This window comes from Lacerta agilis, chromosome 13 (genome assembly GCF_009819535.1).
Source record: "Lacerta agilis isolate rLacAgi1 chromosome 13, rLacAgi1.pri, whole genome shotgun sequence".
In the NCBI taxonomy this organism is placed as follows: domain Eukaryota; kingdom Metazoa; phylum Chordata; class Lepidosauria; order Squamata; family Lacertidae; genus Lacerta; species Lacerta agilis.
Genome location: NC_046324.1, coordinates 31,534,707 through 31,552,686, shown reverse-complemented (window position 1 = coordinate 31,552,686; position 17,980 = coordinate 31,534,707). Strand labels below are relative to the sequence as shown.

The window sequence follows — 17,980 nt, the reverse complement described above, 5'->3', positions numbered from 1 at the left end:
TGAGCAATGGAGTGTGCAAGTAATCCTAGGATTATGCCATTTCCCCAGCTATACAGAAAGCACAAAATGCTTCAGCAGAGATAGAAGATTGAAGTAAGTGTGTGTGTGTGTGTGTGTTGAATGCCTACAGTAGAGTCATAGTTGGAAGGGCCATAGTTCAGTGGTAGAGCACCTGCTTAGCATCCCGGTTTCTCTAGTTCAGACCCCAGCATCTCTGGGTAGGGATCATGAAGATTCCCTGCCTGAAACCCAAGAGAGCCTCTGCCAGTCAGTGTCAGCAATACTGCGCTAGACGGACCAATGGTCTGGCTCACTATAAGGCCGTTTCCTTTGTTCTCATGTCCCTATGAGTTCTTCACTTGGCAGAGGGTCACCGGTGGCTTTTTTCTTGCTTTAATGGGACTCCAAAAATGGACGTGATTTAGGTACCATGCACCTGACAGGCTGATCTGTGTTTGGCTTCCTGAGCCACAAGTAGCAACCCTACACTGTTACAAACTCATACTTAGGCAAGAGAGGGAAATGTCACAACAAATACAGTTTGAAACATGTATTTCCAATGTTCTGTCCCATAGAAGCATAAGGAGAGCCAACTGGATCAGGCCAATGGCCCATCTAGTTCAGCATCTCATAATGGCCAACCAGATGCCTGTGGGAAACCTGCATGCAGGACTCAAGCAAAAGAACATTCTCCTCTCCTCCAGTTTCCAGCAACTGATACTCAGAAGCATTATTGGCTCCAGCTACCAAGACAGACCATAGCCACTGGGGCTAGGAGTCACTGATAGCCTTGTCCTCCATGAATTTGTCTAATCCTCTTAAAGTCATCCAAGTTGGTGGGCATCACTGCCTTCTGTAGGAGCAAGTCCCATAGTTTAACTATGCATTGCACAAAGAATCACTTACTTTCCTCTGTCCTGAATCTTCCAACATTCAACTTCATTGCATCTCCCTAGGTTCTAGTGTTATGAGAGGGAGGGGAAAACTTTTTCTATCCACTTCTACTTATGTTATGTTCTTAGTTCAAGTGAGCTGCCTTAATTAAAAGACTGAAACATGACAGAAACATGTTCCCTTCCTCTGAGTGCAACAATAGGAAAAAGATACACTGCAACAGCCCAGCTGAGGAAATTGTGTTTTTTAATTACTATTTTGGGAAAGTTAGGTACCCAAGAAAGCTACAAAGTGCAGACCACTAGAGAGATGCTTTGTATTCAAAGGCCTCACTCCATCAATCCATTTGCATAGGCCACTTTCCACATACACACAACATGTGCAGATGAAGATGCTCAAATGCATTTATGTCCACATCATGATTCACACCTGAGCCCCACTGAACTGATTTGGTTACCCATTTCTATAAGGAAGTACATCACCATCCAGGGCCACAAGTTGTTGCACTGGATGAGAACCAGATTGGGTCCAGTTCTGAAAAAAAAGAAAAATAACAATTGCACAACAACTAGTGTGCACAAAGTGGGGAGTGAATCCTGCAGCTCTCACACATTATACAACAGTGTAAATCCAAGAAAGAAAGAAGATGCACAGAGCACTCCCTTGCCTGACAAAAATCCAGCTGTTGCCCTCTTTGGCTTCTGAAATCTTGCTTACATGCTTTCATGCCTAATTTCTTAGCCATATGAGGATGAAAAGAAACCACATGCTGAGTGAGCTTCAGCATCAAATGCTGCAGCTAGGAAGTGGAAGTTAATAGGAGCCAAGGAAGCTACCTGATGCTGAGTCAGACCATTGAGTCCATCCAATTCAGTATTGCCGACACTGACTGGCAGTTGCTCTCCAGGGTTTCAGGCAAGGGACATTCCTAGCTTTACTTAGAGATGCCACTGAGGACTGAACATGGAAATGGTGGCAGCTAACAACAGGTACAAGCTATCTTCACATGTGTACAAGTGTTTGCATACAAGAGTGTACACTTGCCGCTTTGCGCATCTCAACTGTTTGTGTACACATGTATACCTGTTGTACACACACTGAATGTGACATCTGAACACCCCTAGCGTGTTTCCTGCCCTGGCATCCCTTTGATAGGGGTAGCTGCATCCAGAGGGCTAACCCTCGTGAGCGTTTCAATTTTTGTGTCATGTAAGGGTGCATTTTGAAATTAGCATTTAAAAAGAAGGGAGCCTGCATGCTCTCCGTTTAAGCTGACACTGTTCCTTTTCCTCTGTGGAAATGAAATTTATTAATCATAATAAAACCATCATATTCTGAAGGCAGAGGTCACCCTGAGGAAGAAAAATAAAGTTTATTCATCACATGAAAGGGGGGAGGACTCAATATATATTCTCAGATAATATCTACACGGCTGTTGTTTGGAAATCTCTCCCTGCATATGCTGATGCTTAGGTTTCTTCATGAAGAGTTTGACCCTCTTGTACTACACCAAGAGGGGAGCGTTCTCTTTAAAAGCAGCAAGCGAATCAGTCCAGCAGCAGCTCTTTGCTGGTAGAGCCCAATGAAGTGACCCATTTGATGGATTTGCCATGTTCATTTTGGAGAAGGCATTGAGCTGCTGTCAGAATTTGGCCTGAATCACAGGTGGGGATGCAGTCACCGATGGGAGATATTTGGTCAGGTGTCCCTCATGCATGGGTGAGCTATGCAATCTCCCACCCAACCAGTCCGCCAGATCTATAGTACCACATCCCAGATGTATACAGTGGTGAAGGGTGTGAGAAAAACGATGCCCTGACAGCCAATCATATGGTACCACAAAAAAATCCTTCTCTACCTCTACCTCTCCCTTCCCCATCCCCAGGTATGGCAACATTTTACCAAGTGTGGGTAGGTGGAAGGGTTGCAATATTGGCTCATAAGAGCAGCACTTGCATACAGCATAGATTTTGGCCTATGCTGATTGGCCCAAAGAAAACCCCATAATGCCTTGCTTCAGTCTTTCTTGTGTGGTTTACTTTGCCACTCAAGTGGGCCCAAACCATCTAAGAAACAGAGGTGTAGGACCCCCACCTAAAATGAATGGTGCACCTGTGAAGTTAGTAGAGTTCCAAGTGTGCAATAAGAAAAATGTCAGTTCTGGCCTCAGTTTATGTATAATTCTGTGTTCTCTGTGTTCATTAAATAATTGAATTTATTATTATTATTATTATTATTATTATTATTATTATTATTATTATTCCATGGTGTTTTAATTTAGGAATGCCACCCATGTATAACTTTGCTTTCACAGAAGACTGTCTTTGGAGACATATGAAAAGCTGTTTTGTAATGTCTACCTACCTATTTTAGGGCCAGGCAGGAATCAACTTGTACCTCAAAGTACATCTTAGAAATCTGCTAGTGGATAAAGGAAATAAGTGGGATTTAGTTGCTTCATTCATATCCACCATTAAAAGTCTTATTTGCTTTAGCTCTCCATTCATTTGTTTTCTATTTATTTTAACGAGTGATTCAAAGTTAGTCCATTCGTTTTCACCATCCCCATTTCTTTTCATTTTTCACTAATGTCACCGAGGGACCCAACCAGCCTCCGGATGCCTGTAAATTCCGTGTTTGCCACCCACATGGCCTGAGACCTTCAGACATTCTACTGCTCAAAGCAGGAGAACTGCCAAGTTTCAAAGAAACTGGAAAGGATCCTTGTTTTTGAGGCAATTTCAAAAAGGCAGACATCCCTTAAGACCCCCATTGCTTTCAATGTGAAATCCAGTTATATTTCTCCTGTGTGTAACTTTTGTGGTTATTAGGATGAAATGTTTAGGCTTTCTACTCCCACTGCAAACAACCAGCCGTGTCAAATTTGAAGGAGAGAGAGAACACTGTGTCACCATTTGGTAGACATCAATTTTCTGTCTGTCCATTTCAACTACTATTCCTCTTCCCAGTCCCTTTAGCCTTTCTCTTACTTGTGCTGTAGTTACACCTGTAATTACCTCTATTGCATCCTAATAGAAACAGTGAAGAAAGAAGCTTGTTTCATTTTCATTTCGAACTCATTTGTTTGGATTCCTGCTTGAGCTCATTTATTTTATTTATTTTGTCCTTTTTCATAACAAGTGCACACTCATTTTAATATCTGTAACCCCCTTAAAGCCAGTTCTGGCAATGAGGTATAGTAGTAGTAGTAGTAGTATAGTGCTGGATGTTATTTTTGGCATCCATCTGTCTTGAGAAAATGGAGTGCACCTCTGAGGATAAAGTCAATCTGCTGCATTAGTATCACCAAAGTGACCTTCTCAGGACACAAGTCTGACCAGTGTGTATGGAGGTCCTGGGCTGCCCAGATACAAGATCCCACCCCTCTCAGCCTCAATGATGCTGTCCAAAGGAAACAGTGTACCAGTCTGGCTGCAAAAGCTGCTAGAAAGTGGCATACAAGGTGCCATCCTACCATCTTAGGTAGGAGTTGCATAGAGTTGTATAGAGTTTACTCCTTAGCCTCTTCTCCCGCAAGGATGAGGAGGTTTAGGGCCAGTTTTCCTTCTCCTAGATGGTCTCCCTTCCCAGGTTGATGAGCCCCATCTGCCCCTCACTTCCCTATGCAGCATGTGCAGAAACTGCCTTCTGGACTGTTGGACTTAGTATTGGTCTCATCCACTCAATCTGCCAGAGCCTGTCTTTTCATTCAGGGGACGTCCCTAACTCACCAATTATTTTTATTACTATTGTAAAAGGGTACAAGGGACCCGTGACCATTAGGTCCAGTCACGGATGACTGTGGGATTGCCATGCTTATCTCACTTTACTTGCTGAGGGAGCTGGCATACAGCTTCCACATCATGTGGCCAGCATGACTAAGCCGCTTCTGACAAACCAGATTTGTATACTGCCCTATACCCGCATGTCTCAGGGCAGTTACAATATAAAAGCACAATATTAAAACACACAATACATAATAAAAACAAAAACAACCCAATGAAACAATCCAAGGTTTGAGACCCGTTGGCTACTCCCATCTGGTTTAGCCGGTCTGTCAAAGCAGTTTCTGTGGTATGGCTGGTGTTGCATGCTGACAGCTTCTAGGAGCCCCAGGTGAGACCACAGTGCCCCCCCCACCAGAGTTGATTCCCCTCGCCAAATACCACATACACTAACAACAACATGCACTCACACATGCAGGAAATGTATTATAGAAGGTCTGTGGTTTGTCTCTGATAGTGTATGTTGGGTAAATGCTGGCATATTACATAGAAAATATGAATTAGGAAATGAATTAATGGTTGTAAACTATACTTTATTCAACATGTCCAGGCAGTCATTTTACAAACCACTTTCTGAAGATTTTCTTCTTCTGGCAAAGTGTGCTATTCATCTTTTCAATCAATCAATCAATTATAAGCACAGTTTTGGGGGGGTGGAATCCTGTTAAGTTTTTCAGAAATGAAAAAGAAAAGATGGGGGGGAACCTAAGCGAGGGTATCCCCAAAGCATCTCAATGAGAACCGAGGATGCTGAGTAGCCACAGACTGCTGTCTGACAGATGAGTGGTGGTGAGGGTGGGGGGCAGGGAGGTTCTAGGAAGGGTAAAGGAGTGGCGTATTTGGGAAGAGAGTGGAGCTCCAAACTCTCCACATTGCAACATTTAGTTGCAGGTCCCCACATTATTCTACTATCTGAATAATTAAAACAAGCATAGCATCTAGTCCTACTTAAGAATAGACCTATTGAAGTTAATGGACACATCACTGCTGCTGCTGCTGTTGCTGTGAGTGTCTGGGAAGACCGCTCCCTACTCCAGCCAACTCCATCGGGCTTAGGAGGCGGGCCTGCACTCACCAACACAGCTTAAGAGGCGCCGAGAAGGGCAGCCTCAGCTCTTGCTCTGTAAATTACTATTGTTTGTATAATGTATTTTACATTGTAATGTAGCCAAAGCAAATTCCAAGTATATTGAAAAATGTACTTGGCCGATAAATTATTGTTCTATTCTATTCTATTCTATTCTATTCTATTCTATTCTATTCTAATTTAGGACCATTCATTTCAGTGGATCTACTCTTAGTTGGATATAACCCAGAGTCTTTGAGTGTGTGGGGGTGGGGGTGCAATTTGATAACGAACAAGAGCTAAATTCTCATTGCCTGCTCCCAGACTTTGGAATTCCCTTCCTGGAGAAGCTAGACAGGTCCCCTCTATGTGGTCCTTCTGTTGGCAAGTGAAGACCTTCTTCTTCCAACAGACTTTTGGGAACTCACTGCTCTTTTTACTATAATCATTTGTTTGCTTTTATAAATATATATAGTTTTAATTATATGAATGTTTGTTTTATTAATTATTGCTTTTTCTATGGTTTTAGTGATTCTTGCTTTTATATGTAAGCTGCTTTGAGTCCCATCAGGCAGAAAGGCAGGGTATAAATAAGTGTATAATAAAATATAATAATAATAATAATAATAACAACAACAACAACAACAATAAAGAATTAAATGTTGCACAGCACATGCACCTAGTCTTCCTGTGGCGAAAACCCTCAAATGCATCACATGTTTCAATCTACATTGTTGGGGAAAAGGCTAATCATGTTTTGTGCCCCCTCCGCCGCAGCTGCCTTTTAAATTGCTAAACAAAGAGATACATTCATTGCCGCTGCACAAAAACACCAGTATTATTTGGTCCTAATTTGTCAGAGCAACTTCTGCCAAAGTGAGAAACTCATCAGTCAAGATTTATGACAAGATAAATGCTTTCCATTTTGTATAGACCACAGTAACAACATTTCTCTTTGGACTTTGTAAAAGCAAAACCATTTGCAATGAATAACCTTTTCGCACTTCAGGCTGAATCCGAAACATTGCAGTGCTTTGTTTTAAAAAGAAGCTCTTGGTAAAGCACCTGCAGAAGTAATCTCAACATTGTTAGCTATAGGATTACTCTAGGTGTGTGAAGCAAGGCAGATACAAAATGGGAAAGGGGTGAATTTCACACACACACACACACACACACACACACACACACAGTCCCCTCATATTTGGGGATTGAAATATTACCCTCACTCTGACTTGGCTTAGTGGCATCATCCTGTATCCATATCTGATTGGCTACATGGCAACCTCAGAAAGCCTTTTGAGAGTAAATATAGTTTTCCCTCGTCCACTATCTGATTTAACTTCATGATAACATGCATTTTCCTTGATTGGATGGGGTTACCAGAGGCAGAAGTCCATGGTTGCCTGTTGTTGTTGTTGTTGTTTTTTAAATGGCTTCAAAGCTGCAAATTAGAGGAAGAAGCAGGTACACCCAGGGAGTAAACCAGGTGCAATAAAGAAGGTGAACCGGAATGACTTGAAACTTCACATGCGTAATATTCTTCCTAGTTTTTTATTTACTGAGTGAAAATTTGGCACGTTTCATACATTCTCATCACACTATAGCTGCTGCACCCCTTGACACCACATAAACAACACTGAGATAGGACCAAGTGCCTGATCTGGTGAAAAGGCAGCTTCCCTTAACTCGGGGTGTTGCTATGCAGATGAAACTTACTGGCTAAACAGAATCAACAATGGCAAAAAGTTAGGTGGGCGACTCCATGGAAACACTGCCACCTGTTGGCTATAGGTAGCATCTCCATAGCTCAATGGTAGAGCATCTGCTTTGCACACAAAAGGGTACCATGTTCAATCCTTAGCATCTCTAGGTAGGAATGGGAATGTATCCATTCTGAAACCCTGGAGATCGGGTACTGTCAGTTAGGGAATACAGTGCTACTGAGGTAGATGGACCAAAGGTCTGACTTGGTATAATGCAGCTTCCTATGTTCCTATATTCATGCAACGAGAAGGGGGGAAATAATGTGGCAGTTGCCAAAAAGAGATGGTAGCCCCATGTCCTACTTGTCCCATGGTAGCATGTATGCATTGGCCCTTGTACCTGAAAGCATTATACATTGTGTCTCCACATCCCTGCTTGGTTTGTGAATATAAGAAACCACCAGGTACAATGGCATCAGAATATGAGCAGGTTGAACTTTGCATTTGAAAAAGGGCAAGTGGAGAAAATTCTCCATGTGGCCATATATGTAGATCTGTCACTCTTTGTCATATTAAGAACCACTGTTCTCTGTGGCATGTTTCTTTGTGCGCCACCATTTTGCCCTGTATTCCAGATGTCATGTAAGAGGATGCTAGGAAAGGTCTCCTTGCTCAGTTGCTTCCCACTCAGAAACCAAATTCTGCCCACTTGGTTGCATTTATCATCCATTAAAAACAACAACAAGAGGAGGAAGAAGAAGTAGTTGCACTGCCACTGTAGCCACTGGATTGTTGGCCGAAGAGGCACACTGCTTCTTAACAGATGCTTGGCACATTTTATAAAAACCTTTAAGAGAACCTTTTGTTCTTTGACATTTTATATATCCCATTTATTTTCTACTTAATGTCCATCACGCTTTTGGGAATCACCTAAGGCTTCCTTGAGGGGGTAGGGTGGGGACCGCTACTAGTGCCAGGGCCCTTCAGTTGAAAACACACCTACCTATTCTGCAGCCATGGCTGCCCATTTGCCTTGCATTCAATCTCGTTAGCTAATTATAGCCATTTCCCCCCCTCCTCCTTTTCATTTGTAAACTGAACCCATTTTCCCAGAGGATATTGCGTCCATAACGTGCTGAGTCAGTTCATTTCCAGTGTAATTGGATAGAGTGGAATGTTTGATTGCATTCATTTTGCAATTCCTTTCCGTTTCTTTTTTAACCTCTGGGGTTGCTTTGGTTTTCTTTTATTAATCCTCGGCTCTGCTTTTTCTTTTCTTTTCTTTTTAGTTACGGACGACTTTATGCTGCAGACCCCTACCACCACACACTTGCTCCAGCAACCACCTACGGCGTTGGTGCCGTGGTAAGTGCTGATTTATCTACTCCCCTCCCCCTTCTCTGCCTCCCAGTCTGCCCCGAACCTCCCCTCCTCCTCTCCTCTCTCCAGTTCTTAGCATGGTTGACATCTTCTCACTTTTCCTTAATTGAATTTGTCTCTTCTGCTAACGGCAGCTAAAATGCCACATTAATCCTTCCCGGTAAACTTGACAAATGTCTTAATTTCTTGGCAACGTAGCACACATAAGGATATATATATATATATATATATATATATATATAGGTGAGCACTTCCCTTAATGGAACAATTAGTCATTTTGATAATTAAATACACCACAAATTGAATGCCTTCACAGTAGCAGTAGCCTCCATTCTTTTTCTTTTCTTTTCTTTTCTTTTCTTTTCTTTTCTCCCCCCTACCCCCAATCTTTGCCTTGAATTTACATTGCCTGAAGGTTCAAGTCACACCAGTGATTATAAGTATAAAGAGCTGAAACTGAGATTTCCCGACCTCTGCTGTCAGTCAGCCTGAATCCCTGCTATTTTCTCTCCCTTATTATTAGAGTTAATATTTAAAATTATAGCTGTACTGAAAAGAGTAGAGGATAGGAGAGCATCAGCGGTCCTCTCATGTTGTTGCATAAAGTTAACCAGGCACACGCAGGCACACGCGCACACACACACACACACACACCCTCCACAGGAAGGGTGATTTATGTGAAACTGAAATGTACACATAAAAAGACCCCATGGAGACATTTTGTTGGGCAATGCTAGCCTTTTGCATTAGGAGAAAATAACCCTCCTGGGGCGTTATGTGGAACCATGTTTATCTTAAATTAAGATAATCAGGGCAATCAAGCAATATGTTAGTCACAACCAATGGGAAAGCAGTGGAATGAAAATTAACTGCAGAAAACTGTGAGTCCATTTGATTCAATCAAGACGGAGTCACACCCAACTTTCGATGTATCTGTGCCCAATATTAATACATACCCTTCCCTTCTGCTCTGCAGTATAGTCTATTCATAATCCAGAATGTAGATGGATTCATCCCCATTTAGGGACGTGTTGCAGGGCAGGCAGGGCGGAAAGGGAAGGACACAGCAGCCATGCGCCCTTTGATCCCAGCCTCACCCTCACAAGCATACATTACTGTTGTTCACATACGCTTTCAGGATGTGCGAATTAGGAAGTTTTACAATGAAATGTGAACTGAATTGAATTTCTCCTACAACTCTTATGCTGTTCGTCTCAAACTCCTGGCAGCCCCAGAAGCCAGCATGAACAATGGTCAGGGGTTATGGGATTTGTAGTACAACAACATCATCTGGAAGGGCATTCCCCCTTTTCTGCCTTTAAGAGAGTGCGTATCTTTGAACAGGGAACATGAGGCACAATGGATCCAGTTGCAGATGATACAAATGTGTGTTGCCGAATTGTACATGCACCAGGGTCTGCAAATAAGTTATCTGAATGTGTGATACCCACATACAGATGATGGATAAAATACAAAATAAAAAATGACAGTCTTTTGCATCTCTCTAGCAATTGTTCACAACTTTCCCAAATAATCTTTTCTCCAGGAGTGTTAAAGTAATGTAATTGGATGGAAACTCAGACATCTTGTAATCATGCCAAGGTCTCTTGATCTGGTTGAGTCTAAATTTATATCACCTAAATTTATATCCACCCAGCTTTTTGTTTTTAAATGGATGTACCTTCATGTAGCATGAACTACTTGTGTTTACTACGCAAAAGAGACCCTAAAATATAATATAGCAGAGCTGAGTAATTTATAGGAAATATTTATATTGGCTACAGGTAGGTAGCCGTGTTGGTCTGCCGTAGTCAAAACAAAATAAAAAAAATCCTTCCAGTAGCACCTTAGAGACCAACTAAGTTTGTTCTTGGTATGAGCTTTCGTGTGCATGCACAATTCTTCAGATACACTGAAACAGAAGTCACCAGACCCTTATATATAGTGAGAGGGTGGGGAGGGGTATTACTCAGAAGAGTGGTGAGAATGGGTGATTGGCTTGGTGGGATTGGGTGGTGGGAATGGGTGATTTACCACAACTATCAGCCAATCACCCATTCTCACCACCCTTCTGAGTAATACCCCTCCCCACCCTCTCACTATATATAAGAGTCTGGTGACTTCTGTTTCAGTGTATCTGAAGGAGTGTGCATGCACACGAAAGCGCATACCAAGAACAAACTTAGTTGGTCTCTAAGGTGCTACTGGAAGGAATTTTTTTTATTTATACTAGCATTTGGAGTTCTAGTTTTTTGCCACAGTTTTTGGAGACAGTAATGTTTCTGAATACCAGTTGTTGGAAACTTCAGGAGGACAGAATGCTCTTTTGTTTGGGTCCTGCATGCAGGTTTCCCACAGGCTTCTTGTTAGCCACTGTGAAAACAGGATGCTGGACTAGATGGGCCACTGGCCTGATCCAGCAGGGATCTCCTTATGTTCTTTCCAATCACCTGGTATCAAACGGGCAACATTAACATTATTATTGTTGTTGTTATTTATAATTTTGCACAGATTAAAGTTGCAGAACCTACCTGAGAAGGATTTATTCTTCTGTTTCCATTTCTCCAGCGTTTCACATGAAGAACAACCCCCCAAATTAGCTTCCATTTTTTACTTTAGGTGAAATATGACAGTTTCTACAACCTGGGGCTTCCCCACTAGCCCTGGGCTTCCAATGCCGCCCAGTGCATTTGCTCCGTAAGACGCACAGACATTTCCCCTTACTTTTTAGGAGGAAAAAATGCGTCTTATGGAGCGAAAAATACCGTACATCATGCACTAGTGACAGTCACATGCATAGCGGAAAGGACACATAGCTTGGTAGTAAAGCACATGCTGTAGATATAAAAGGTCCCAGGCTGAACCTCTGGCATCTCAAGGTACAACTGGGAAAGACTTGCTGTCTTTCAGACCCCATGGAGAGCCATTGCTGCTCAGTGTAGATAACACTAAGCTAAACAACTAGCTTAGCGTTGGCAGGTTCTTCACTCCTCTCCCCCCAATAAATTTCTCTTATCTTATTAAAATTATTGTTATTATGCTGATCTTAAAATCTTTCAGATTATTTGCCTAAGCAGAAGCCAACAACTTGTATTCAGTGCAGAATGTTGTCTTTAGAGGCCAGTCCTCAAAGTGGGATGGGATGAAGTGGGATCAGGGATTTGTTCTACCATTAGGCAAGCAGCACTCTCCCATCTAATCCTTCTAACCCCCACTTCTCTGCCCAGTTACTGCATTGGGGGGTTTTCTAGACCCCGTAATCTGGCTTGCTTTTTCAGGTGCAGTGGAGAACCCTATCCCATCAACAGTGCTGAATTAAGTTTTAACTTCCAGTCCTGTTTGCTTCTGCAAGATGTATTGAGCTGGCCCTGGGTGAGATGACACCCTATTTCATTTCAATGAATGCAAAACTATCGCAGGGCACCGCACACACACAGCATTCCTATTTCTAGGAATTCTAGGAATTTCTAGGAACATTTGGAACCGGAATGCTTACTTCCAGGTTTTCAGCATTGAGAACCAAGTGTTTGAGTACCAAGGCGTTTGAGAACCAAGGTACCACTGTATTGTCTACACTGACTGGTGGTGACTCTCCAGAATTTTAGACAAGTTGCCTGAACATGGGACCTTCTGCATGTAAGCCTCTCCCACTGACCTATGGCCCTTCCTCAACAGCAAGCTGCCTTATACTGAGTCTACCCAGCCCATTATGTCTAAGGCAGCTTCCTGTTCAAGCACTGGACTCGACCCCAGTCTTGATTCACGGGTTTTGCCTTATACCAAGTCAGATTACTGGTCCACCTAGCTCAGTACTGTCAACAACACCTTGGCGTCAAGTCTCCAAGATTTCAGAACAAGATCTCTCTTAGAGATGCCAGGGTTTGAATCAGGGACCTTTTGCATGAAGAAGAGATGCTTCACCCATGGAGACATGGCCCTTAAGGACCCAAGAGCTTAAGAAGAGCTCTGCTAGGTCAGGCCAATGGGCCCATTTATGCCAGCGTCCTGTTCTCACAGTGGGCAACCAGATGGCCACCATGGAAAACCTGCTAGCAGGACCTGAGCACAAGAGCACCCTCCCCTCCTGTGGTTTCCATCAACTGGTATTTAGAAGCATGGCCCCATCATATAAGCTGATGATTCACTTACTAAATGGTCAGCTGGCACCTGTTTTGAACAGCTTTGAGTGGTGTGTCCTGGACCTTTCTTGCAATTAAAATAAAATAAAATAAAATAGCATTGCAAATCCCGTTGTGAAGAAAAGCAGACGTTTAAAAAACAACCCATCAAATTGCTTTGTTTCAGAATGCTTTTGCACCCTTGACTGATGCCAAGACTAGGAGCCATGCTGATGATGTCGGTCTCGTTCTTTCTTCATTGCAGGCTAGTATATACCGAGGGGGATACAGCCGTTTTGCTCCATACTAAATGACAAAACCCATAAAAAACCCTTCCAATGTGGGGGAAAAAAGGAAGCTTTCCGAGGCCTGGGTATTGCAATACTGCATAGTGCATCATTTTAGCAACTCTAAAAAAATAAAATAAAAATAAAAAGGAGGAAAAAAAATCTACATTTTTTTATCTTATACCTCAGATATTTTGTTCTGTGTATTTTAATATTGTGGGTCTTTTCATTTCCCGAACGTTGCATAGTTCAATTGCTGGCTGTAGAAGGTTATTATTATTAAATTATATTATGATTAATTATGATTAATTATTCTTATTTCATTGTCGTGGTTTGAACTAGAAAGCTGCTAGAAACTAATTTAAAAATAAAATAAAAATAAAATCTGTTTGGGGGCCACAATCAAGACTGCTATATCATGTAAATGAATTATATATGCTGAATATTAAGCTATCAGGATTCCTCACTTGTTTTGTAAGAGTGTTAAAGTGACATCAGGGTCCCCCCCTCCCTCCTGTGCATCTAACATTTATTTTTGTTTCAAAAGGGGAGGGAAAAGAGGAGAGTTGAGACGGTGGTGGTGATGGGGGGTCCAACACGATTAAATCGTAAAGTGGGACCACCACTGCACCCACCGTCCTATATCAGCTGTTTTAAATTATTCACTATTTATTCAAAGCCAAAGGTTATGTTGTTAATTTTGAGGCTGGGGCGGGGCGGGGGCGGGAGGGTGGAGAGAGGGGTGCTTTAACTGACACCTGTACATAAAATCTAATTTAATGCTGTCCGGAGGGCACCCCCTTTCAAGGCAACCCACCAAGAAAAGATCAGCTCCAAGCATAACTAGTTCTTTAGGCAAAAAAAGAAAGAAAGAAAGAAGGGGGGGGGGAGAGAGAGAGAAAGAAAAGAGGAGAAAGAGAAAATCTCTGCTAGTTAGAACATGAACAAGCTTTCTTTTTATATTTCTTCCAGTATAATAAATTATTGTTATCATTGCAGACTTTTATATTACGGGAAGATTAAAAAATAATAATAATACTGATAATAATAATAAAAGGTGATAAAAGCACTGTTTCTATTTTTTTTCTTTTTTTTCCAAAAAAGAGAGAAAGTAATAAAAAAGTTAAATTATTTGTACCGGTTTAATGGGGTGGGGGTTGGGGGTTGGGGTGGGGAAGTGTATAAAATTTACATCTGTGCAGTGAAATTATTATTATTATTATCACACACACCTACGACGCTTTAGGTTTTAAAACCCAGTTAGACCAAGAGATAAGAGTCAAAACACACATATAACCATTTTTACAGGATTTAAATGCTGCTCATATTAAATAAATAAATAAATAAATAAACATAAAAAAGTTTATATACGCATTTTACAAGTACTGCAACCATTGAGGAGAGAGAGAGAGAGAGAGAGAGAGGAGAGAGAGAGAGAGAGAGAGATTGAAAAAAAAATATTAATAATCACCATGGTATTTTCATCTGCTTGGTACTTTTTGAAACATGACCGTGTCGTGTAAGCAAACTGCAATTCTTTGACATGTTCCAAGCCTGCCCCCACTTCCCAACCTGAGGCTGTTGTGTTTGAAATTCGCTGGACCCAACTAAAAACGAAAACACCAGAATCATTAGATGAACAGAAGGTGGTTTGATGTCAGATACTTCCCATGTCTGATTCGCTGATGCTCCCCCCCACCCCCCCAAGCACTGAAGAAACTCACGCCAAACAGGCAGTTTCTGGCACAGCTGAAAAATTGCAGTTTGTCTGTACATCTGTTGTCCTGTTTACAAGTTAACCTAAGTTGGGGGTGTTTGTCAGGGGATACTTCTTGTTTTTTTGTATTTAAAACAAATAAAAAGCAGGAAAAAGACTGTCTCGCGACAGTTTTTTTTTTGTTTTCTTTTTTCTTTTTGTTCTTTGCTGAAGATAGTTATTATATTCTCATCTGTATGGTGCGGGCCTAAGGAAAGAAAAGGGGGGGCGAGCACTTTATAGTTAAAAATAAAAATAAAAATGATCAATTCACCGCTGTGAACCTGCCAACTCGCTATAAACAATTCTGCTTTTAAAAAGTGTTTGTGAAATCAGGCTTTCCTCTTTGTCATCGTAATGTGCATGCGATATGATCAGTTGAACGATAAACCATCAATAAAGTTTCACAAGATTTGAAAACGAGGTTTCTGGAGCGTTTATATCAGAAGATGAAATATATATATGCGCATATATATATAAATATATATGTGGGTGTGTATGTAGATCGTCTTTGTCAAAGCCAAATGGTAGGGAGAGCCACACACAGGGGTAGAGTCAGAGAGTGTAAAGGGAGGAAGATGCATTTATCAATGAAAAAAATATTGGCTACTAAAAAAGAAATGTATTCTGCTAGCCAGGGAATGGACCATAACTTCTGTCATGTTTAGCCCCCATGCTTTAGACCTAGATTGAAATCCTGAGAAATTCATGCACAAATCACAAATCCAATATTTCTTTTATCCCACTGCCTCCTATCTACTCCACTGAAACAGAAGCTGCTTTTAAAACCTGAAGGAGTCTCCAAAGCAGTTTGAGGCTAGGAATGAGGTAGAGGAAGGGGTCTATCAAAAGCAAGGAAGTTCAGCTTAAGCATATACCCCTACCCAAACGTATTGCTGAATTCTGGTGAACACATGTACAAATCTTGTACAACCGAGGGAAGGATGCACTCCATGTGCACAAAGCCTACCCTTTGTGGAGGGAAATTGGGAAGTCTGCGTGGGTTGGGAGCAGGATCCATAGCTCCCATATCCACAAGACCTTGCTAGACTGAGACACAAACTAGTTGTTCCAAACCATTGTGGCATCCATTCTTTTCCATTACAGTGCTTGTCAAAAGTTTCTCCATAGCTTTAGTTTAAGACTTGCTTTGCTAGAGTACAGTGGTACCTCGGGTTAAGAACTTAATTCGTTCCAGGGGTCCGTTCTTAACCTGAAATGGTTCTTAACCTGAGGCGAGCTTTGGCTAATGGGGCCTCCTGCTGCCACTGTGCTGCTGGCGCTCTATTTCCGTTCTTATCCTGGGGCAAAGTTTCTTAACCTGGAGCAACCAGCTCCTGGTTTAGCGGAGTTTGTAACCGAAGCATCTGTAACCCAAGGTACCACTGTATAAATATTTGGGGATTGACTCCAGCTGCAGTTACCCCAGCTTATTGTCACAAAATGTGGGTGAAAAGTACCAGAATCTTCTTCCTGTGCCTGCCTCTAGGGCAATTTCCCCAACCTGGTGTCCCCCAGATGTTTTGGACTACAATTTCACGCAACACATAGTTGAACAATGGAACTCGCTCCTACAGGAGGCAGTACAGTTGACCCTCCGGATACAAAATTAATTCATTCCGGGGGTCCATTCCCAAAAATAGAGACCTGATTCTGAGCATGTAGCAGCACGATTGAGCGCTTCTGCGCAAGTGCGCTTGTCAAAACCTGAAAGTATACACTTCTGGGTTTGCCGTGGCCATAACCCGAAGATTCCGTATCCAGAGGGATACGTAAGAAGAGGTACAACTGTACTGGCCGCCAACTTAGATGGCTTTGAAAGAGGACCAGACAGATTCATGGAGGAGAGGGCTAGTGAAGGCTACTAGCCATGCTGGCTATGCCAGTTTCTGAAAACCACAGGAGAGGAGAGTGGTCTCACGCTCAAATCCTGCTTGCTGGTTTCCCACAGGCATCTGGCTGGCCACCATGAGAACAGGATGCTGGATGCTGGACTGGATGGGCGATTGGCCTGACCCAGGAGGCTCTTCTTATGATCTTATGTTCTTAACGCCTAGCAGGCACAGCCAGCAAGGCTAATAGTCAAGGATGATGGGAGTTGGAGTCCAGCAATATCTAGAGAGCAGCAAGTTAGGAAAGGATGCTCTGTGACAGGCATAGGCAAATTCCAGCGCTCCTGATGTTTGGGACTACAATTCCCATCATCCCTGACAACTGGTCCTGTTAGCTAGGGATGATGGGAATTGTAGTCCCAAACATCTGGAGGGCCAGAGTTTGCCTATGCCTGCTCTGTGATATATATGCAGCTTTCAGAAGATAATCTTTGTGCTCTTTCTCAGTTTCTGTTGAGTTCAGTGCGGCAAATTTAGGAGATGTTACACACACACACACACACACAATTTCACAAAACAGTGAGGGAAATTTTTAGTGTTTAGGTTGAGAATGGCCATTCCTGGTGTGCAATTATATCTGAAATGCCAGGGAATTCACCAGATATTAGCATTCAGAAACCAAGGGTGTTACAGATGTAACTTGAAAAGGGACTTTCTTCACCTTGTTTTTCACCTGTGCAGGGAGCTCAGATTTCCCCACCTTCACAACAATGCATTCACCAGACATACTTATCAGCAATTTGAATGCTGCGTCTGGTTGTCTTTCTTCAGGAGAGCTGTCTGCCTAGTTTTATTTGCTTAAATAATAAGTGCAGCATAGTTGGTGACTTGTTTAAGCAGTCATTTGTCACTTTATTTTCCCCAAAGGAAAAACCATTTTAGACATGGGGAAGAAAAAAAACAATTTAAGAGGATGTGAGTGGTGGGTAGATGATTACACATGCACTAGACAGTCAGTGCTGTGCATACCGGCATCTACTACAAACTGGTAGTACTAATTTCCTCTGAGATCAATCCTGGACAGGGAATTTGTTACTCCAGTCCTGGAGAACCCAGTGACATGACTTCTCAAACAATGCATGTCTGATGCACTCTGAAA

General features: G+C 42.2%; 1 protein-coding gene across 23 annotated transcripts in view; it reads left to right on the top strand.

Annotated features, from left to right (window-relative positions):
* Positions 1–13,528, top strand: part of RBFOX1 (RNA binding fox-1 homolog 1) — a 1,003,674-nt gene extending 990,146 nt beyond the window's left edge. For 15 of the 23 annotated variants that reach the window (XM_033166777.1, XM_033166788.1, XM_033166781.1 and 12 more), the window contains 2 exons: positions 8,738–8,813; positions 13,134–13,528. In XM_033166777.1, coding sequence (XP_033022668.1) covers positions 8,738–8,813; positions 13,134–13,256 — 199 coding nt within the window. In that variant the 3' untranslated portion in view covers positions 13,257–13,528. The remainder of the gene's footprint in view (positions 1–8,737; positions 8,814–13,133) is intronic. The other 8 variants (XM_033166793.1, XM_033166785.1, XM_033166787.1 and 5 more) reach the window with 4 other exon arrangements.
* Positions 13,529–17,980: the final 4,452 nt, after the last annotated feature.